Consider the following 24,859-nt stretch of genomic DNA (forward strand, 5'->3'; position numbering starts at 1 on the left):
CTTTCTCTGAAGGGACAACAGGGTATAATGGATCTCCTGGACTATCGGGTGCACAGGTGCAAAGACCGATATAGATTTTAGGGCGCTCAAAGAGTCTGTGCAGATGAGGAAAGAGCCATCGCTTTCTTTTATTTCTCCTAGGGCCGTCCTTATGGCTGACAGCTCGGCTGTGAAAATGCTGCAAGAAGTGTGCAGTTTTTTCCTCACGACTCCATGGTAGTGGGACACGACCGCATAGGCACATGCAGATTCTGACTTTGACCCGTCGGTGTAGACTGGGACAAAGTCAGAAAGTGAGCCGAGGACGGCACTGAAGAGCTGCTGGTATTCGGAATCGGTCGTCTTGGCTTTGCGGCGTGCACTGGCAATGAGTTTAATATCCGGCATTGGCGTTAACCAAGGCGGGTACTTAGCATAGGAGACGGGGCATATTTGAGGAAATGTAAAATTTACCGCGTTAATAAAATCATTAAAACGAACGGCAAAGGGCCTAGTTGCCCTTCTCCGCCTGTTAAATAAGTCTAAAAACCGTTGGTTAAAAACTATGTTAAAACAAGGGTGGATTGTCTCTGATAAAATTTTACAGGCATAGTTGCCCATTAAAATCATCCTGCGGGTTTCCAACGGAGGCTCCCCTGCGTCTGCAAGTAAGCTTGGGACTGGGCTTGTTCTAAATGCCCCGGTGGCCAACCGTATCCCAGCATTGTGGACACATGTAAGTGGTCTCAAGTAAGACTCTCGTCCTGAGGAATACACTATGGAACCATAGTCCAGTTTGGATCGCACCAAGCCTCTGTACAATAAAAGCATGCTGGTGCGGTCTGCTCCCCAAGTGGAGTGAGTTAAAAACTTTAAAACGTTGAGGGTTTGGCGACACCTCTCACGTAACACGCGGATATGCTCCCGCCAGTTCAGCTTTTGGTCCAGGATCATGCCGAGAAAGCGGACGGACTCCACAAATGGAAGAATCCTACCCAACAGGGTTAGGGTCGGGGTAACGTGGTAACCGCGAAGACGGTGAAAGTGCACGCATTTCGTTTTCTCCATGGAGAAACGAAATCCGTTCTTTCGCGACCACTCTCCCAGTTTGTTTAGAGTCACCTGGGCTTGCCTGGAAGCGTTTGGCAGTCGTGTCGACCGGCAAAATATGGCTAGGTCGTCCACATAGAGCGATGCCATCACCGGGGCATTGATGCATTCCACCACGTCGTTGATGGCGATGGCAAATAACGTCACGCTCAGTACTGAACCCTGGGGTACCCCGTTCTCCTGTGTAAAAGATCGGGAAAAGTGCTTCCCAGTCCTTACTTTAAAAAGGCGGTTGGTTAAAAAATTTCTGATAAATAGGGCCATGTTGCCTCTAAATCCCCACTTGTGGAGCGTGTTGAGGATTCTCCATCGCCACACACTATCATAGGCCTTCTCCAGGTCGAAGAAGACTGCTGTGACGTGTTGACGTTGGAGAAAGGCTTCCTGGATGAAGTTCTCAGTGCGAACCAGATGGTCTGTCGTGGACCTGCCACGCCGAAAGCCGCACTGAGCGTCGGAGAGCAGGTGTCGACTCTCCAAGCACCACATGAGACGTCGGTTTACCATCCGTTCCATCACCTTGCACAGGCAGCTGGTGAGAGATATGGGACGGTAGTTGTTCGGGTCATTTTTGTCCTTGCCCTGTTTTGGGATTGGTATCACGATGGACACTCGCCAGGGATTTGGAAAACTGCCCTCGTTCCAGAGTTGGTTGAGGGTATTTAGGACCTCCCCAATCGAGTTTTCCGGAATGTTCCGGAGAAATGCGTTGTGGATTTCGTCCGCCCCTGGCGAGGTGTAATGGGAGTCTTCGATGGCGGATTTAAGCTCCCAGGGCGTGAAAGGCTCATTGTAATATTCGCTTGTAGGGCCTGCACCAAAATTGAGAGGGACTCTCTCGCATCGCCTCTTCCGGTTCGCAAAGTCCGCGGCATAGCCCTCGTCACTGCTATTGGCCGCGAACTGACTGGCAAATATGTTGCTTATTTCGGCAGGTGAATTAACCACCCGGCCAGCAACAAGCAATGGCGAGATGACAAATGAGCCCTTGGACCCGGAGATTTTCTTGACTTTGTCCCATACCTGACCAAGTGGCGTGCGATGGTTGATGGTAGAGACGTATTCTATCCAGGAAGCCCTCTTGGCCTCCTTCACGGCCCGTCGAGCTCGCGCTCTCAGGCGGCGGTACGATGCCAGATTAGTTGCCGTGGGATATTTTCTAAAAATATTCAATGCTTTTTTCCTCGCCCGAATCGCCCGGTCGCATTCCCCGTTCCACCAAGGGACAGGAGCTCGATTTATATTCCCGGACGTACGAGGGATACTTTTGGTAGCTGCCGCCAACAGCGTTGTACTTAGTTTATCGACGTTGTGCAACGCGTCGAAACTTGCGTCGTGTTTATATGTAAACGTACGCTTGAAAAGTGGCCAGTCCGCACGGTTAATACGCCACTTTTCCGGAGGTTTTGAAATGGTGGGCGAAGAGTCTTCTTTAACGAGTAGAAGAGGAAAATGGTCACTCCCACAGAGATCGTTGTGGGTGGACATTTTCAGCTTTGGGGCTAGACTTCTCGAGCATAGACAAAGATCTATTGCTGAGAATTCCCCATTGAAGCTGTTAAAACGGGTTTTTTCGCCGCTATTTAATAAAACAGGTTAAAATCCTCAATAAAGTTGGATAAAATTCGACCTCTCCTATTGCTTTGGGTTTCTGGCCCTCCCCAGAGAGGATCATGGGCATTAAAATCTCCCATCAAAATGAACGGCTGAGGAAGCTGGTGGACAAGGGCTTCAAGGTTCAGGCGAGTCACCGGTGCACCCTCTGGCAGATACACATTGCATAACGTCATCCTCTCAGGGGTGTGCACCGTGACAGCGACGGCCTGGAATGGAGAGTTCAGTTGGACTCGCGAGGTGTAAAGGGCCTCACGGGCCGCAACTGCTACTCCCCCTTGGGCTCGTTGGCCACTTAGGTCATCCATTCTAAAAACAGTGAACCCCTTCAGAATACCCTTATCTTCAGCCTTAAAATGGGTCTCTTGGAGACAAATACAAGAGGGTTTAAAATCTTGGATTAAAATGGCCAGCTCCTCCTTGTGCCGATAAAAACCATTGCAGTTCCACTGCAGAATGGAACACATTTAAAGTGTTAAATTAGAATAAATAAATAAATATATAAATAAATAAGATGACTAAAAAGGGAGATGACCAACTCTATTGAGGTTATCGCTTGAAGCGATGTTTCCTCTTCCACTCGTTTGCGAAGACCTCTGTATCAGAGATACTCTGGTCCTCTTCAATTACCTCCGGCTTCTTTGGCTTCACTGGAGGCGGCGGGGAAGGTGTATTCTCACGCCCTTTTGGCGTGTTCCCCTTGGTGGTTTTTTGTGGGCTCTTCTTTGAAGGGCCCACAGGAGTAGGTGGCTCCTTGTCCACCTTACTCTTTCCATCCTTCACCCTTTTGGGTTTAGGCACTTGCGTGTTTTCAATTGGGGATTCTTTCGGTATCTCCGTCTGCGTGGCGATGGTACACTTTACACATTGCGTGGTTGCAACGGAAGCAAAGGACCGGGAGAAAGTTGGAGCGATTAGCGCCCTGTATTTCCTCCTCGCTTCCGCATATGGGATTTTTTCAAGGGTTTTTATCTCCATGACTTTCCTCTCTTCTTTCATCTTCGGGCAATCACGAGAGTACACTGGGTGTGTACCCTCGCAATTGACACAAAGAGGTTCCGAAGAGCACTCTTTATCCTCGTGCGCGTCTTTGCCACAGCGCGGGCAGGTGGCCTTGCCCTCGCAGCGCGACGCGACATGGCCGAACCGTTGGCATTTGAAACAACGCACGGGATTCGGGATGAATGGCCTCACTGGTACCGATTCATAGCCCACAAACACCTTGTCGGGTAGTCTATCACGCGCAAACGTCAAGATCACGGAGGTGCTGTTTACGTTTTCTCCGTTGCGCCTCGTGGTGAGTCGACGACAATCAGTCACTCCCTGAGAGAACATTTCTCTATTGATTTCTTCGATGTCCACGTATAGGAGGTCGTAGTGACTGATGACTCCCCGACAGGTGTTAAGAGTGCGGTGCACCTCCACCTTAATCGGAATGTCATGGAGCATTCCCATAGCAAGTAATTTTTCGCTCTGTGTGTCGTTCAGGGTCTCTATAAGTAGCGTACCATCCCTGAGCTTCTTCACGCTCTTTGGGTCCCCAGGCACAATCTGTGACAACACTCTGCGAATTAAGAAGGGAGAAACCTTTTTCAAGGTCTCACCTTCCTTTGCACAAGACATAATTAAATAGCGCTTACATGCGCCGATACACTTTTCTCCCCCGCCGGTGTCCGGACGGGATCTTTTTAGTGGTGGAAAGGGTTTTTCCTCCATAATAAGAGATGATTCGTCCCTCGGCCTCCCCACCCGCCACGGAGCCACACATTTGGGACGCCACTCCGCCAAACCGGAGCGGTCGCCAGGGCTAACTCGAGGGATATAGCGCTTCTGGAGTGGTTGTCTGTTTCGGGGTGGATCTTCGGTGCAAGGGCCCACCAAAACCCTTACATCTCCGACCTCCCTACGCAGACCCCCACAACCTTGGCACTCGCCACCGGAGCGAAAACGCGACGGAAGCCGATTGACCGGGAGTGGCTAGCTCCCGGCCTCCCGTTTACGCGAAATCCGGGGCCGAAGAGGGATATCGCTCTCCGGTCCATGCAGGGCATCCGAAACCCTGCTGGGAACCAGAGAGATCACCCTCCAGGATCCCCTTCTCTCCCTTACGGGTCTCCAGGCACGGCAAACACCTGGGCGGATCGCAGGCCAGATGGTATGGCCGCTCACAGACAGTGGATCCACAGCACTGTCCGGACGCATCCCTTGCTGGCTTGGGGTTTGTTTTCGGGGTTTTCTCCCCGCCCTTTTAGTCGCCTCTTACGACAAGCAGGGATACTGCGGGAGTATTCTCTAACCCCCTACCCGCAGGGGGGATTTATGAAAAGCCTGAGTTAGTAGAAGCTGAATCCAAAAATATTACATGCAGGACTTACGACTTTATATGAATACAACTCATTCAACTTTAATAACTGATACCGTACGAATATTATATCGCTGCATTTAATTAGTTAACCGAGACTACTAGGGAAAGAAAATGGAACTTGTCTGCCGGACCCATAGATACAAGGAATAATTTTTCCATCGCACAATTCAACCCGATAAAAGTAGAAAAAATGAATCCTGATTTTCATCAGGACAAATTGGTAAATCCTGGGAAAAACTGCATTAAGATCAAATATTCCATAATTTACTGAGATATGTGCAATCATTTTTGGAAAACCTGTAAAAAGGGAGCTAATTGCGCATAAAAATAATTCATTTCATCTGCCCCACATACTTTCTCTACCCTCCTCAGTCTCATGCAATTGCGGGTGATAAACTATACTAACAACATATACCTGTTTTCGAATGTGTCAGTTTTTATTTCCCTTTTCAGTCTTAATATTAGTCTACCAGCTTTGGGTAGACTTTTTGATGACCCAAGGAGTACACACTATTTTACTCATAAACCCTAACTAACATGACACCAAATAACATTAGACCCTAAGCATTGTATCATAGTAACTCTTTGTTCAACGCCTCATATTTTCTACATCCCTTAAATTCATCCAAATTACTAATTCCTTTCCTCTCCCTACCTCGCTTTCCCGGGATTTTCCTCTCAATCACCGTTTGCAACATCTCATGGTCCCTCTCAGTTCCTTTCGCATCCACTTGTCTCCTCTGAATTATTCCTAGCAACCTTTTCTCTTCCTCGTGTCATGCATAGAACTTAATTTCTGGATTCCGCTCCGTCCATTGTATTTTATCCATTATTTCATAGATAAATAGTATAAATAAAATAAAATATAAATTTTAAAAATTGAAAAAATCGCAAAGGCGAAGGTGAATGTATTTGCTGTGTGCACGTGAAGCGAAGCAAAGTGTAAGCGGTTTGACGCCAGAATTGATGGCATTGCCTTCAAGATGTGACTATACTGAGACTATTAGAAATTCGCCTGACACGAGCTTTCTTGGGACACAGAGGGAATAATTATGGCATCAAATAATTTTGGTAGATTCAATCACCAGGAAAATACAAGAGAGATGGACACCGTATCAGGCTGATCCAAGTTCTCATTTTGTTCAAAGATACGCCATCGAGACAAAATTGAGCCCAAGCGAAGGAAATCAATGACGTATGCAATAATTATTAATGATTCAGTGTAACACAAGGATTATTGCATGATAAACATAGGTTTGCATGAGTGTATCGTCAAGAGTGTTTTTGTATCCCAGCTAATATATTACAATGGCACGCGTCGAGAGTTTAGCGTAGTTGGTAGTTCAGAGCGTAGGTACTCTGGAGAAATAAATAATAAGGAAGTTATCTTAAAACCTTTCAAGAAAAAAATTAATGTAAGCGAGAACTCTCTCAACAAGCGTGAAAAACAATTAAAAGCAAAAATAAATGAAGTACAGGTCGGGAGGATCAACATAGTACGATACTGCTGCATTGGTATGGTCTGGCTGGTGGTGGTATATCGTAGAAACCATAGTTGTGACTCATTTTTATTTTTCCTTCTTTTTTGCATAGAAAAGAGATTTGCTGTGGGTGATATTAACACTTGTCCAGAAATAGCCCGTTTGACGGGGTTTTAGGGAACCAGCCTTTTACCTATTAATTCTACTTATTAATAAATATAATTACATATTTACACATGCACATAAACCCAAGTTCACGTAAACACATATGCACATACACATGAATTTCATGATTCTGGGTACCAGATACTACCTTGATCAAAACTTTCCCGGAATTTATTCAGAAAATTAAAAATACAAGTTTATTCATCTAAATCTATATTGTCCCCTTCAAAGTAATCCCCATCGACTGCAACACACTTATGCCAGCGCTTAATCCAATCCTCGAAACATTTTTTATATTCGGTTTTCGGTATGTCCATCAGTGCTTCCTGCGATTTTTCCATTACTTCCTCTCGGCTGCTAAAACGCGTTCCCCGTAATGGTTTTTTAACTCGATTGAACAGAAAGAAGTCACAGGGAGCCAAATCAGGTGAATTCGGTGGCTGTTGGATGGTATTTGTTGCATTTTTCGTCAAAAAATTACGAATAATGATAGCACTGTGCGACGGTGCGTTATCATGGTGCAAAATCCACGAGTTTTCTGCCCACATTTCTGGTCTCTTTCGGCGAATTGCTTCACGCAAACGTCTCATAACGCCCAAATAATACTCTTTGTTTACTGTCTGGCCTTCTGGCAAAAATTCATGATGCACTACACCGTTGTAATCCATGAAAACCGTCAGCATTGCCTTCTTTTTTGACTGAAAACGACGTGGTTTTTTTGGTCTCGGCTCATTTGGTGAACGCCATTCACTTGCCTGATGTCTGGATTGCGTGTCGTACTCATAAACCCACGTCTCGTCTCCAGTAATGATCCTTTTGATGAATGTGGGATCGGATTCAGCCTCGCAAATCATGTCTTTTGCGACGTCAACACGGTCTCTTTTTTGCATGAAATTGAGGTCTTTTGCTGCTACACGACGGAAACCCAAATCATTAACCACAATGTCTTGGGCGGATCCATAGGCAATGTTCAAGTCCTCCGCTATTTCTCTGATGGTTAATTTGCGGTTATTGACCAACATTTCTTTTACTTTATCAATTTTTTCACCGACTTTCGATGTCGATGGTCTGCCACTGCGTTCATCATCTTCGATTGACTCACGACCACTTCTGAACCGCTCGTGCCACTGGTAAACGACCGTTTTTTTAGAGAATCGTTGCCGAAACACTTTTCCAACATTTCCAACGTCCGTGCGCCACTAAATCCGTTTTTTACGCAAAATTTAATACAAGTTCGTTGTTGCAAATTTAAATCCATTTCTGCAATTGTAAAAAATCGCCAACACACACAGAGATAGATGTACTCTTGGCTACGTAACTTTTGCAAATGTCAAGTTATGACACTAAGATTTAAAGGGAATATCAACAACAGATGTACCAATTTAACAAAAAAAAACAGAACTCAAATCGGAACGATGGGAGCGCCACACGGTGGTTATTCCAGGAAATTTTTGATCAAGGTAGTATTCTTGTGAAGTTGCAGACAGTACAGGGAAAGAGACTGTGTCCCCTTAATTTCCCTCTCGAATGCGTGAATTACGCAAGGCTCAGTAAAAAAGTAATTACAACGTTTACATATGAAATTGACCTTAGAGTTAACTGCCACTGTAGCGTGAATTTTCATACTTGAAAAACAATGACGATCGCTTTATTTATTCCTTACTTTGCTGAAGTAGAAACCAATACCTCGTGCGTCTTACCATGAAACTGGCCACGATAGCATGTGGCAGGGGCTGTCAGGTCAGCACCCACTAGTGACGCATTTGATTGGTGACTAATTACATTCGGGAAATTCAATTCATCGTTTAGTTTTGTGGTTTAGAATAGTGCGAGGGTGAAATGAGTCCTAATATATGTCGGTTCGTCAGTCAATTTCCCTTCTCACTGTGCCCTCGCCTACAAATGTGGCGCTCGTAATATTCCTTCTAAGTCATAGGAAAACTTGAATGATTAATACTTTTCTAAAATTTATAGTTGCCACTGTTATCTCAGTGCTACCACCACCGAGCAGTCATCCCCGACGGGGCGAGAGTGCATCTAATACTGAACAAGGTCTCCTGTTCTTCCGCCATCTTACCATTCTAGCGCTCGTGGAAGTTTTTACCGGATTCCACTGAACCAACACACTGCCTATCCTCCTTCCTTTCGCTTCCCCCTCATACATATCCACTCTCGCCCTCGAAGGCACCCTGGGGAGAGGAGGGGGAGTCCGCGCAATGCCCCGAGCGTCGCCCGCATTCCCCCACGCGCCCTCCCTCATCCAGGGTTGAGCGGAATGAAGCAGAGGGCACGTGGACCCCATGCATTGGCAAGATTCTGACGCGAATGGCAGCCATGCGAAAATAATGCTGTGGGCTATCAAAGCTTGATCTTTAGCAGTACCTTTTTCCACAGGGATAAAAGAAGACGGAATCTGAAACGTATATGCGAGGTCTGTTCAAAAAGTTCCCGAACTTTTTGAATGGACGCCCCTAGTTGGTTATGTTTTGATCCGCTTAGAGGCGCTGTGTCCGCGGACACTTCCCGAATAACCGTCTTTAACCACTCTGTTGATATCTTGTTTTCTTGATAAGTTATGGTCATTAATTTGAAGGAACGTTCGTGTAGTGCCGCGAAAAATAGGATTCGCAGAAATGGACTCTGTGAAGGAGCAGCGTGGTTTTGTGAAATCCTGCGTTAAACTCGGAAAATTCTTAGCGAATGCTTTTGAGTTGATTACCAAGTCTTATAGTCAGGATGTTATGAAACTTACTTTGTGTCATGAGTGATTTACCCGGTTCAACAAAGGGGAGGCAATCAGTGGCAGACGACGAGCGTGCCGGAAGATCATCAACGCCGACTGATGACCCTCCCATCGAGAAAGTGAACGATCTTGTTCGTTCAAATCGAAGTTTGACTGTCGGGCAACTTGCAGAATAGTGCGGACTCTCGATTGGTTCGTGATATGAAATCCTGCCTGAAAAATTGAGGATTCGTCGAGTCGCCGCCGAATTCGTGCCTCTTCTGATGACAGCAGACTAGAAACAACATCAAGTACAAGTCTGTCAGGAACCTTTTGATCGAGCTGAGGAGGATGAAACCTTCTTGTACAGGATCATAACAGGTGATAAGTTATAATTTTATGGATATGACACCGAAATAAAAGTGCAATCTTCACAATGGATTGTGAAATATCTTCCCGCCCCAAAAAAGCTCGACAAGTTCACTCGAATGCCAAGGTGGAAGAGTGGAGAGACACCCGGCATTTGCCTACTCTTGTCGAAAGGCGCCAAGAGGTCAACAGTTTAACGTCCTATTCGACGGACAGCAGACTCACTCAAAGCGATCTCCTCAAAGCACCTCAAGTAGGGATCGAGATACCACTGAAAAATATCTGTCGTCTCCAGGATTCGAACCGCCGCACCCCCCCCCCCTCCCCGATCCCCTGTTTCATCCATTCTGTGTGCATTTCGGGTATCGGCTCTACCTGAGAAGCCATAGCCTGCACAAAGGGAAACGTGTGAATTCCACCCGCCATATACCTAAGCAATAGATAAACTCTACCCTCACCCATCAAACCGATCTTCAGGTTGAATGAATACTTCGAAATGATTTGGTAAGGTCCATAAACAGTCGACTTGCTTGATATATAATTTCGAATAAAATCTTAAACTGGGTACATTATAAATAATGATAATATTTCCTATGTTCTCACAATCAGTGGATAATAGTTTTAACATATCGCACAATTTCAAATCCAATAACTTATTATTAATTCAATTTGTCTCAACTTACGTCAGAAATACATATAAAATCTTTTATATAATAGCCTTAATATACATGATTAAATCGCACAAATGGGGTCTACAGGTCCCTACAGGCAATGACATTTGTGAGTGACGTAGTGATAAACATAAGAAATTACACATTAAGATGAAAAAGGTGCATTTTATAGTAAATTAATGATAGAAATTGACACTTATGTCAATATTGATTGAGCGTCACTCTTTCTCCAAGTCATACGTCGTGAAACAACTTTATTCTCTTCGGGTGAGAGAAAAGAAGAAAGAGTTTTAAGCAGATGCAGTAATGTCAATGATCAAATGTTTTAAAATTAAAATCCGATATTTTACATAGTCTTTCAAGGGGCGGCAGGGTAAATGATAGCAAACTCAATAACGTATCTGGTATTAACTGCAAGACAAAGCGATCCACAATACATCTTGCAAGCTATGACAAAGGAAATTTTCGAATCAATGAACCAAAAGCCACATGCATATTACAAAATTAGACCGCAAAATATCATGAACAGTTTTTAATTATAGTGTTTAATATTTTAGAAATCCTTGTACGATGGTAGGCTGAAAATTAATTCACACATGCTTGTAGAGCGCGAATAAAAACAAATAGCAAGATTGGGCAAAAATTACATTGATGTACAAATCATAAGTTTCAAAATCATATATCTATTTTTAAACATAGTCACCGTTAAGGCAAACACATTTCTCCCAACGTGTAACAAGTTTTTTCATTCCGTCGCTGAAAAACTCATCCGACTTTTCTCGAATCCAGGACTTGACAGCTGCTACATCTCATCGTTCCAGTTGTTATGGTTACCCTTGATATATCTCTTGAGTTCAGGACAATAATAAAAATCGCAAGGCGCAAGATAGGGGGAATAAGGAGGGTGTGGGATCGGTTCAAATTTCAGATTTCGCAGAGCCTCTCCAGTTGCGCGCGACGTGTGTTGTCATCATATAGCAAGATTATTGGCGCCAGGCTGCCTTGAAAACTACAAATTCTTTCCTTGGATATTCCAATATGGTTTGCGATATGCTTTTGAGTGATTCGGCGGTCATTTTGAATCAAATCTTAGACTAGTTTGCGATGTTCATCGTCTGTGGCAGTGATCGGATGTCCGCTGCGTTTTTCATCAGCAATTATGGCTTTTCCAAGCTCGCAATCACGAAATTTCACTACTCATCGGTTTACAGTAGACCTATCAACGGTATTGTCACCATAAACAGCCTTTAAACGACCATGAATTTCAGTCGGAGTCACTATTTTATTCCCGCTGCTCAAAATGAGCTGGATGAATGTAACGACCTCAAACCCGCACATGCGCGTTGAGGGGAAATGTTACTTCCATATGTCACCAGGAATGCTTCTGAAGGTTATATTCTTTATGATCTACAACAATGTGTGCATTATTTTTCAGCCTTCCCTCGAAAATTTTTCTTCACTGCCCTAGGAAGAAAACAGGTCTATTTTCACGGTAATTACGACAAATATTTTCCCTGCCAAAGTTTCTCTTCCTCGGGAATTAAATGCGAATTTTGCTGGAAAAATATCATTACAAAGTAGTAGATGGTAGCAGGATAGTTTAGCCCAAACCCATTCCCATAACAGATTAGACTCGTGGGGTTTGATGGAAGGAATCACAGAAAATCAAGAGGGTTTGAATGGCAAAAACCAATAAACAACTGACAATCTTCAACTCCGAGGCCAGCAGTATAAAACGGAGTACATAAAGCTCACCAATGGCCAAATAAAAAATGGATTATGGCCAGCACATCACTTTTGTCATATTTATGGTTTCCTATTTATGACAAAAGACAAAGAGCGCAATGCAAATCAACTATAAGTATTAAATTATTCATGATTCATTAACAGTTTTTATCAGTGCCTCGGCAAGGTGGTTAAATGAAGGAATTTCAAAATAATCACCCCTTACATTTTATTCTTAAATCTATATATGCATTGTATATAATCCGCGATCCACCCAAATGGTGTGTGGCAGGGGGTGGAAGAACATGGTGGTGGGTTGAATATGGTTTTTTTTTAGCATTTAGACAGACATCATTCGGAAAAAATTCAAAATATGTCTAGGGGGACTCAAAACGTGAACTTTCCTTAAAATTCAAGTAAATAACAGTTTATCCTGTAAGGGGAACGTAAAAAATATTACCAAGCATATAGTCTGTTAGGTTGTAAAAAGAGACGTTTCAGGCGTGATATGGTGGAATATCATGATTAATTAATAATTGGAAATTTAACACAAAATAAAATGTAATACGACCGGTTTCAATGTAGCTATATTATCATCAGGTAACAGTCATCATTCGGGAGTTCAGTATGTATACAAAATAGCAAGTAAGGGGAGGGTAGTGGAAAAGAGGGAGGAAAAGTGGAGGGCAGCATGGGTTATTATGTGAGTGGGGAAGAGGAAAGGGGTGGGGAAGACAAAATAACTAGGTGCAAAGTCCGGAGAGAACGTCGTAGCTGGTTGGAGTGGGATTTCCCATTGGAGGGGAGTTAAATCACGATAAAATTATACACAAAATATGATATTGTAATGTTTACGAGAAAGTGATTAAATGGATTAGGGACGTCTTACCTAACCGTAAGTAAAAAGTAATCGTCGAAGGGTTGAGCTGATTAGAGGCAGATTTAACTTCAGGAGTGCCACAAGGAAGTGTTATAGGGTTCCTACACTTCTAGACATACATTAACGACCTAAAATTTCACATTATCAGTTATGTTTAATTATTTGAACACGATACAGTGATTTACAGAGGTACCAAGTAACGATTCAGACCAAATATCCGAGTACTGTGAAGAATTAGGGTTTGAATTAAATATCAGAAACTTAAGGCCACTGAAGTTTTGGAAAAAAAAGATAAACCAGACATCAGTTATAAAAGAGTAGGGATCGAGTTAGGCATTTCAGAAAAGTTCGAACACCAGGGGTTCGGGATGACATCAAACCTTTTATGGAATGCATTAATTAAAAGAATATGCGGGTTAGCCTTTGTGAAGTTAAGTATCTTTAGATAGGTAGTATGGGAAATGCTACGAAAAAGTAGGAGTTGAGGTGTTACTTCGCTTTAGTTGGGTCACATATTCAAAGCGCGGCAAGTATCTGGGATCCACGGAAGAAAACAATTGGGGAGTGGAAAAGTTTGAGAGAAAATCCCTTAGCCTAGTTGAAAATTGCCACGGGAAGAGAGTAAGCGTGAAGGGTATTTTGGAGAAATTAGGTTGGCAGCCCCTTGAATCACGAAGAGAGCAAGAAAGACAAAATATTAGGAAAGTTTCAAGATACTTGAGGGTTTTCAAGACACAGAGGACATTAGTAGGGCACCAAATTATATTGGCAAATTCGACCATCGGGAAAAAATAAGAGACACAGACACGTCGAAAAACATTCTTCCCTCGCACGAAACGTGAGCATAACAAAATCGAACCCAAGAGCCCGAAAAAATTAAATTTAATTGACTATCAAAGAATTTAATGAATCAGTAAAGTGAAACATTATTGCATGCTGAATATAGGCATTTATATGCACGAGAATTGTACATGAACTAGCATGTATTCACGAGTATGTATGAACTGATATATAGTTTACATATATAGCTGGTGCCCTAACACCCCCGGCTCTCGCTTCGGCTTGCAGGGTATTTGTTTGGGGTGGATGAGTAGGGTCTATCTAGTATATAGTAGGTAACCCTACGAATAAAATAACGAGTTTCTGTCGCCTACGATCTTACCGCATCCAGCAAATCACATCTCGCTGGTGTCCAGAGGTAACGTTTAGCTTCCGGACATTCGTTCCGGAAGCCCCGCCGACGTGTTAAAACTTATGGCGTATAATCTGTTCTTTGTAGATCGATTAGTTCCTTGTGATTGCACCTAAGATGGTTCACATTGCGGAATATCAAACATGCTGCGTGTTGGAATCGGTGAGGGGTCTGAGTAGCAACCGGTTTACATGCACAAACTCAGTGCTAGTACATGAGATGTTCACTGGCGTCGCTCCGACTCGGGGGCAGTATCGCCGACGATGAAAAAGAAGTCGATGATAAGTGACTCTTGCGCGCTGCTTTTAGCTTAAGAATGAAATTTTGATGGAGGGTTAAAAAAACGGAATGAAAAATGATTAAATAGTACATATTTTCCACCTCCTGCATGGTTTATTACCATAAAAACAGAGTATAACACTTTGGTATTCCCAATTGAATAATGGCAAAATAAAAACGGCAAGTCATGAAAATATTTTAATCAAAGGAAGCCGGTTTCTTTTTTAAATAAAAATCCAACCAAATTAGTCATTTCTACGTGTTAGTAGCAATTTTACGAATACATAATTGAAGGTCGATTAAAATTTAGATGGACAAAGTTTTTGGCCATAATTAAGAAGGAAGTAGTTATACGATTCATATTAGCAGTAGTATTAAGGGGAGGCGACCGACAGCTGAGGTCATTTGCGCTATAGGGGATGGACAGGAAAGGATGAAGGAAGGAGAGAAACCCGGCGTCGGCACTAGCCATCTGTTAACACAAGGCGCCAAGGGGTCCGCAGCTTAGCGTCCCATCCGACGGACGGCGTACTCACTCAAAGTGCCCTCCACAAAGCACCTCAAGTAGGGGTCGAGAAACCTCGGAAAAATATTCAACACCGCCGGGATTTGAACAAGAGCCCTCTGGGTGGGAAGCCAGTACGATAGCCACTGCACCAATCCCGAAAAAAGGGATAGGAACATATATAAAAGACGGACAGAGGAGAGGTGGGGAAGGCGGAATCGAGCAGATCACAAGTGCAAAAATATTTCCTTGACCGGAACTTGAACCACGGATCTTTCGACTTGCCGGGTCGATGCTGTAACCACTTAAGCTATGATGTGAATTATTTCAGTCGGTCCAGAATGTTACAGATTTTAGCGAAAAAAGGTATAATAAGCAAGTAAAAAATATATAAGAAAACATTTCTATCAACGGCATATTTGTCGCGAAACAATAGCATCATTAATTGTAAGTAATACTTCGTACTTCTCGGAGATTAAAATTGGTTTTGTACATTAAATGTCGCCGGGAAGGAGTATTTATAGGTCGAAATGAAACGAAATGCAATTACCTAATAAAAACTCAAAATATCTCATTAGTAGTATTTTAATTTTGACTGAATCGGAACTAGCGCATACCCTGTTACCGTATTGGATAATCAATAAAAAATTAAAATAATGAGATTGCATGTTACTAAAATTTTGATCTAGAGAGGCTTTAAGTATTCACTGGCTTAGACTTATTCTTGGCCTCGCTACAAATACTTGTATGAAACAAAGTTAAAGGAAAATTCATTTATTTTTTATAGCTCAACATGATTCCGTGTAGCAAAAACTTATTGCTGTAAGGACACTTTGCTAGTATTGAAATCCCAATAGAATTCATGGAATGAAATATTTTTTATTCAAAAAGGAGTCTTCATTCCCATTAGTTCTTATTTCATAAAATTGAAATATTCTTGTAAAATTACAAACGATCAGACAAACTGCTGGGCAAGTAAATTGAACTTAGCTGAATATGAGAATGCCTCAATTTCATGGCCCATGAAAGGTAGAGAGAGCAGTTTAAAATTATAATGCAATAATCGGAAAATGACCTACAGTATGTTAACAGAATGAATGAAATAATGAATATGGCGATCTTCCCGATAAAGTAAATTCATAGAAAGGGAGGTATAATAGAAGGAAATAGTAAACTTTCACTATCCTAATTAATGGTTTCTGGCGTAACTTTATGGAACCGATTCATTATAAATAAATGAAAGGACTAACTTTGTAGTTCCACACGAAAACGATTTATTCACACGACCCAGGTTTGCATTTGCAGCCCTTCTTATATAAGAAGGGCTGCAAATGTAGAGAGCTCACCTGATGATGAAGTTTTACTTCGAAACCTGGGTCGTGTGAATAAATCGTTTTCGTGTGGAACTACAAAGTTAGTCCTTTCATTTATTTCACTATCCTTTTTATTTCAACAAAAAAACCCTGAGTCTTCTAACTACTCGTACACCTAGGGAATTATAATGACCCCACATTAGTAGTAGTCGTAGTATTGGGGTTTCTAGGGTGCATCGACAGCTATGGTCATTTTGCACCACTATCAAAACGTTTAAAAACTCAAAACAATTTTAATTATTACATAAATAAATACATATGTGTAATGATATTTGCGTAAAATTGAATAGAATAAATAAATAAATAAACACAGTAATCAACCCGAAGGTCGGTTTTATATATATATATATATATATATATATATATATATATATATATATATATATATATAACCGACCTTCGGGTTGATTACTGTGTTTATGGTTTATGGTTATATATATATATATATATATATATATATATATATATATATATATATATATATATATATATATATATATATATATATATATATATGTGTGTGTATATGCAGGTATGTACGCGTTTATTTGCGCGTGTTTGCCTGTGAGCTAACATGCATTTAAATGAATGTAAAGAAATTTTGAATATGTCAAAATTTTTCGACCGGTGCTCTAACATCCCCTGCCACACGCTCTCTCGTCAGCTTTTGGGGTATCGTGTAGATTTTGATTTGAATGTAGATTTTGGGTCAAATATTACTCTATTTTGCTATATGAGGCTCTCCTCAACTTGTAGAACGAAGTGAAACAAAAAATCTATTCATTATAGGTAATTCAATCTACATATCATAAATACTGTAAGAATTCTTCAACAATTAAGAATTTGGGACGGAAATCCATTATCGATGGAAGTCCAACAGCGGGCCAGCAGCTAGATTTTTGTATTTTAAAGGGGTATTTTTCAAGAAACCCAAGGAGCACTTGTTGCTAGCCTTTTGAGGGCAATTTCCCCCCCGCCGGAAGGGGGGGTTTATGATAGTAAAGTAGCCAAAGCGATCATGATCACAATGCGTGTATCAATGTAGTATAACATTGATGGAAAAGACAAAATGAACAGTGTTCTTTAAATTTTCTGTCAAGGAACGCAACGTAAAAGGATTATTATTGATATTACGAATCACTGGAGCTGGGTCAAAAGATCCGTGATGGAAAACTATTTACCTGAAGAAAATAGTAACATATATAGAAAAATCGCGCTGATCAAGGTCTACGATATAATTCAAATTTTTTCTCCCATGAAAATTAATAGTGTTTTGAATATTCTTTAGCAAACTTGTACATTTACCTAAGGTTACCCATAGGTTCTCCCTGGATGTAAACTCAGTTCAGTGAGTGACCAAATGATCTACCCACTAGGGTTTTATGACAAGACGAAAAACATGGAATGAAGAGCACAATGTATTTTTCCATTGTTTTCGAACAATAAGTTGAAATTAGTTGACAAATTTTTCGAACGATAAGGACTGGTTAAAAATGGTATTTTTTCAAAATAGAGACATAAAAATTATTTAATTTTGAATCTTGAATGCCATTCAAATTAGTAGTAGCCGAAAACTGTATCAATAAGGAAACGACGCTAGGACAACTGGTGACATTGCAAAGAACATGGTGAACTAGTTACAGATAACCGCTATTTTACAAAATAAATTGATATGTATATATATATATATATATATATATATATATATATATATATATATATATATATATTCTATATATATATATATATATATACTAGCTGAATACCCGGCTTTGCACGGGTTAGGGGGAAACAATAATATAAATATACTACATAAATAAAAACAACAAATTATAAAGTACAATAATATACTACTTCATACAAATTTAAGAATCTTTTTTATTTAACACCTGTGTATAAACTACATTTTTTGTTTCATATCCAGGAGAAAGAATATATAAATTTTTAGGCGAACCTACTCTGGAGCAAGCAACATAAAGTTGCCCGTGGCTAAAACATGGCGATCTTAGATCAACACCACAAAACTTTAAAGACTGTCCCTGTGATTTATTAATGGTAATTGAAAAAGCTAGCCGGACTGGAAACTGTAATCTTTTAAAGTTGAAGGGAAGATCAGTTGGGATTAGAGGTATCCGTGGAATAAAAATTATTTCGCCTTTTCCTTTTCCAGTTAAAATGACTGCCTGGATTATATTTTTCATTAATTTTGTCGCACACAATCGTGTCCCATTGCAGAGTTTTGGTGGATCTAAATTTCGCAATAAAATGATTGGACATCCTACTTTAAGTATAAGGCGATGTTGTGGCAATCCAGCTGGATCAAGTGAATTTAGGAATTCCGTTGGATAATTGACGGCTTCGTCAGCATCCACTACGGTATCAACCGATTTATATTCAATCACGTCTCCTGGCAGCATGGCTAGAATCTCCTTGTTAATTTCATTAACATCATCATTCTTAGGAGCAAGAATGGCTCTTTCTCGCAACCATTCTAAATTTTTATAATTTTGATTAACGTTAGGATAGACTGCTTGTATCATATCGCGGACAGTTTTCACCGATACACATAAATCTGATGACAATTTTATCATACCAGATGCTTCAATAACTAATCTATCTTCTCCAATCTCCAAAAGTTTATTTGCAAAATTTTGAGCATTCCCATTTCTTAAGAGCATTGGCATGTTTTGTTTAAGGCTAATTTCTTGGACATGATTCCATAGAACAGAATGTTTTAAACAGGCATAAATTTCATCGGCTGGAGTCGATTTTGGAATGACAGGCAGAGTTTGACGGAAGTCTCCACACAGGAGTACCAGAGCTCCTCCCATTAAACTGCAGTTTCCTCTAAGATCTTGAAGTGTTGCGTTGAGGGCCTCAAGAGATTTTTTAATAGCCATCGTACACTCATCCCATACTATCAATTTACATTCTTTAAGAACGTGTGCCTGGCCGCTTGTTTTATTTATATGACATGTGGGATTTTCTTGTCGGGAAATATTAAGTGGCAACTTAAGGGCAGAGTGGGCTGTTCTTCCTCCTTCCATTAATGTCGCTGCAATACCTGAAGATGCAACGGCTAGAGCGATTTCTCCATGAACCCTGATTTCAGCGAGAACTAAATTAATTAAAAATGTTTTTCCCGTGCCACCAGCAGCATCAAGAAAAATGATACCTCCTTCTTGTTTATCTACTTGATCCATTATTGTTTCGTACGCGAATTTCTGATCTTCATTAAGAAGTGGCTTTTTATCCGCGATGTATGCTTCTAAGTCTAAGAAATTGTAGCTAGTTTCACGTATATAATCTGGATAAAATACACCCTGTTGATCTTGTACAGGTGCAAAAAGACCGAGTTCCACTAAAGTCTTGTTAACCATGGTGATACACTTTTCCTCCAAAATAATCAAAGTTTTATTAAAAATGTCGGAGTTAAACGTAATATCCAATGTAGGATTTTCACTTCGAACTTTAGCCAGTATATCCTCACTCATTGATTCTTTATATTTTTCCCATAATGTTTTTGGGTTAGATGGATTACAGGAGGTTATTATGATGGCAAACAAAATTCGGATTTGTCCTGGAAGAGAAATCAAACTGGTCTCTCGCAATGAGTCATCCCAGTGCTGATCTCCTTCTAGCAACCCTAAATTCTGGCAAGCTTCTCTGAATGTCTCACATATTTCTCCGTTTACCGTTCTTAATTCTGCAAATGAGCGAGGTCCTCTAATGGTATGTAGAAGCATTCTTAAAAAATAACATTCGGCGTTGTTAGGATGGACTGTGTAGACTCGGCCCAATGCGTCACATGAATAAATATTATTCTCAGGATCAAAGTTGCCCATTTTTCTTCTACAAAAGACTTTCCTTGATGTATTCTACGTATAACATCTCGGCAATTCTGAATACAATAGTGTTCTTGCAAAAGTATCCTGCTGGCATAGTTGGAAAAATTCTGTTTCTATGACAGCAAAAAAGTAAACAAATTACATACATACAAACAAACACTCTCCTTTATATATATAGATATATGTTTTACTATGGACCATAGATTTAAGTAGTTTTTTTCATCGTATATTTTTCATTTTAAAAAACTGGAAATATTGTTGGCGAAGTTTTAGGCAGGTTGCGAAGGTACGGAGTATTTTACCTTTGCTCTAGAATACGGAGTGTCAGTTCTTTTGTTAACAGCTTAAGACTAGCCGGCTCGAGGCTGCGGGCCACTGATCGGGTTAACGAGACACCACTTTCGTACCTGTCACTCGCGTCCCGTCACAATGAAGACGTCTTCCATCGGAGAAAGAGCTTTTAATGGTAATTCCCTTCGACGTTCTCGCATTACTCTGCCGCTTCCTCCCTCGGAAATCCTCGCCCTGTTTATCCAAACACTTAAAAGTTCCCCCCGCGGGACCAGTGGGGGGAGGGTGGAGGGGAAGCACCGGCGGCGACACCAGCAGACCCGAAAAGGCACCCCCTTCCACCCCTTCACCGCCTGCCATACGCCACGCCGCCCCTTCCCTCCCCAGCAAAAAAACCCTTGCCGGTCCACTGCGCGACCGGCATACGTCAGCACGGCACGTGACCCAGTGACGTGAGGGATGGCCCGCGCGATCCATCAGGCGGCCGGCAACACGCACGCGGCCCTAGTACTTCATTTGTCTCTAATTTTTTCCGACCCTTCTCCATCCCACTCCGACCCAAAAGAGGACACACTTCAAATCCTTCCTGCCCCTAAACACTCCCCTTTTGGCATTGTTGAATTTAAAAATGGGGGCGATCGGGGGTGGGGAAGAGGGATATGGGGAAAGGGGGTGTGAATGGGGTGCGATGTGAATACGTAATGTATAAACTCTTGTGAGTGCGTTGTGTGTGGAGTGCGCGCGCCCGCCATGTTTCCCTCCTGCCTCGTGGGGCGTGAACTAGAGGGGAATGAGCGGGTAGGAGGAGGGGCGAGGCGGGGGTGAGGATGGGGCCTAGAGGGATGCTTTTGTCGGTGGTGGCGATGGCACGAGCTTATCGCGACATCGTGTGGACGGGAGCGGAACCAATTTCATTTCCCCAGAGTTTAAGATCTCGATTGCGTCCACCCCCAACCCCAACTCTCCCCATCCGATTGTGTTTTTTTCCATTGTTTTACATTTTAATCTCCCCCCTTTCTGCTAAGTCGAATCTAGATAAACGAGATAAAAAAGTTAAAGAGGAGTGAGGGAGGAGCAATTGAGTGTGCAGAATAGTACGCCGCCACTGTGCTACTTGATGAAGTTGCGCGGTTTTATTTAATGATTTACTCTCGCTAAAACGGGTGTAGCCGGCGATTTCGAACACTTCAGAGTTTATGATAAACCCATGAATAAAGAAGCTCCTGAGGATTCAGCTTGAGTTTACCATTCGCATTCCATGGTGACCGTAAATTTATTACAAATATGATGATTACGCCCGCTATGATTTGCTGAATAAAACGAGCATTAGATTTTGATATGGCCATTGCTTAAATATCCGATTTCAAATACCATTAATGCAGTTCTGACACGGAGAGTGGATGAAATACAACGAGCACTCCCTGAAGCTAGGAATGTACACCGAAGTAAGCCCTTGGATGAGGGCCTACGGAATACCGCAGCGCATTCCTCTTCTCATCCGACGCCGTTTCTTAGAATTACCAAAGCCAGTAACTAGGCGAGAGTAGTAAACCGGTATGTATACTATATCGACATTCGCGAAGTGGCTTCAAATTAAGCTCGAGTGTTTGAAAAAAATATCAGGCTCCAATGTCAATACTGTTGGTATTCCATCATCTGGCCCTCACTCTTTTCTCGTTCTTCTCCTGCTCTGTTTGAGCCACTTGAATGACATTGTTATTTTACGCAATGCATTTTAAGGTTTAATGTCATTATTTTTTTATCTCCATCATGCAGACCAACTAATGTCCATTCCAACCCGAATTTGGGCCAAAAACAAACTTTTCGAAGCATTGAAAGTTGTTAATAACAAATCAAAATAAATATCCTTATCACATAAAAATCTCACCACAGAGAATACTGAAAATTGACTATATAGGGAAACGAGAACATGGGTCCAATAATAGGAAACAAAATCTACGGACTGAATAACGACCTCGTCAAGGAAAGCGTTTTTTACCTCGGTGGTATTAAATTGGTCGTGAGGGAAACCAGAGGTCTAAAGTGAGTGTTATTAACTTCGACTGTAATTAAAGTTTAACAGTTAAAATATATTAAGGCGAACTTTTCTAAGCTTAATTAAACTAACCAGATTAAAAGACGCCTTATTGGAATATTATAAAATGTAGGGATTACATATGGATCGTTTTCGATCGTAAAAATGTAGTTCGGACTACACTGAATCCACGCAAATATTAACAAATGTGGTTCGTTATAAATGAATGGGTACTAGACACATGGTCTGGAATGAACGAAGTTTTTTAAAATGTCATCTGTATTGTGAAGCATCTTCTGTGAACTTTTAGTAAACATCCACATTGAATGGTTTTTGGCAGTCTAATCTCATTCACACGCAGGTTTCTTCGATTAACTTTCTTTAAACTTTGATTAGAAAAAAAATTAGTGTACTTTTCCCTACCTCGACTGCGCACGCACTTCTCAGGCTTTTAGGATAATGTTTGCCCAACTGAGACAAAATAAAAATTCGTTTCATAATTGATCTAAATGATACGGAATCATTGACTAATTTCCTCCATGTGGGACAACGGTATTCAACGCGAAGGTTGATTTTTATTGGTGAGTTTAAAAGGCACCCCGGAATAATTCATGGAACAAAAAAATCGCATATCCATTTTATAAATAGGAGAGCGATTCCTTTTACTTTACCACCCTTCCGAAGCTCAAGTAGTAGCGATAAAATTCAATCACTTGGATTTTAGATGGGAGCGTCCCCAGTAGCCGAGACCCTCTGCGTCAGCAGCCGGACGCTCTGCCCTCCAAGCTCGCCGCTTCCAGGGCAGCAAATGGCATTCCCCAGGTGGGGAGTGGGTCGGCCCTGGAGCGGGACGGACGGACAGGCAGCGACAGTGGAGGGTGCGAACTGGCGGCCGGGGAGGTGTGAGGGGGCGGGCGGGAAGGATAATTGCGGCCGCCGCTGGACGAGGCGGGAGGGGGAGATAGGTGAGTAAGCCAGCCCGCATCCCAGGCAATCTGCCGCCGTCCCCGCGATGGATGAATATTCCGATTCGATCAGACGGCGGGGGCACGCGAGTGCCTTATGGCACTCGGGGATGGGGGGGGAAGGGAGAGTGGCGCGTGCCCCCACCCATTCTCTCTCGTGCGAATCGCGCACCTACTGCCGGGAAGGGGATTGACCCACGCGAAACACGAGGCAATCAAAAATGACTTTTGATTCGAGAAAAAATAATAATTTAAATAGACTCTTCTCTGAACACAATGCTGGGTATTTTGATATATTTTCAAAACAATCGGAATTCGACTACAACATCGGTGGCTTCGGTGAGTGTAATTCACACATCCGGGGTAGAGGTAAGAGGAATGAGTTATCTAGTAGTAGTAGTATTTTTGTTTATGGGGTGCATCGACGGCTGAGGTCATTTTGCACCACGTCGAAACTTTTAAAAACCACAGTTAGGGTTTAATAAATAAATAAATAAATAAATAGATAAATAAATATATAGTAAAAACAAATGACATCGGCAAGAATAAAAATACCACAGCTAAAGTTTCCTCATTAGGCCAGTTTCCTTTAAAAATAATAAAACCTTGCTTAAAGAGTTGGGGTCGTCTCCTAATATTTGATCCAGATCTCCCCTTACATGAAACTTTTCTCTGGCCCTTTTATATTTTTGGCACTGCGTAAGAATATGTTTCATTGTAAGGGGCAGGTCGCACTCATTGCAGCGCGGTTGCACTTTTCCCTCTGTGAAGAGGTACGAGTGTGTGAGGGCAGAGTGCCCTATCCTCAAACGCGTAATCGTGACCTCTTCCCTCCGATTCTTTCGGATGGAAGAGGGCCATGCCGAAACAACCGGTTTTATCTCCCTAAGTTTATTATTTATTAGGGACCGCCAAGCTTCTTTCCACTGGTTTAGGACATTATGCCGCAAGGCGGCCTTTATGTCCTCCACCGGTACCAAACAATGATCGGACTCATTTTGGTCCAGGGCTTCCTTCGCTGCTTTGTCGGCTTTTTCGTTGCCAGGTATTCCCACATGACCAGGAATCCACATAAAGGATACCCTGGTCCCCTTTCTCTGAAGGGATAAGAGACTATGATGGATCTCTTGGACTATCGGGTGCATTGATGAGAACACCGAAATGGATTTTAAGGCGCTAGAAGAGTCCGAACAGATGAGAAAAGAGCCGTTATTTTCATTTAGTTGTTTTAGGGCGGTTCTTATGGCTGACAGTTCGGCTGTGAATATACCGCAAAGCGTGTTCAATTTT

At 41.9% G+C, this 24,859-nt stretch overlaps 1 protein-coding gene across 1 annotated transcript in view; it reads left to right on the forward strand.

Annotated features, from left to right (window-relative positions):
- The first annotated feature begins 1,500 nt into the window (after positions 1–1,500).
- The window catches only part of LOC139701078 (vesicular glutamate transporter 2-like), a 167,573-nt gene continuing 144,214 nt past the window's right edge, over positions 1,501–24,859 (forward strand). Inside the window, exon 1 of the mRNA XM_071599653.1 lies at positions 1,501–1,624. Coding sequence (XP_071455754.1) covers positions 1,501–1,624 — 124 coding nt within the window. The remainder of the gene's footprint in view (positions 1,625–24,859) is intronic.

Source organism: Hetaerina americana, unplaced genomic scaffold (assembly GCF_022747635.1).
Source record: "Hetaerina americana unplaced genomic scaffold, ioHetAmer1.1.p SCAF_11, whole genome shotgun sequence".
NCBI lineage: Eukaryota > Metazoa > Arthropoda > Insecta > Odonata > Calopterygidae > Hetaerina > Hetaerina americana.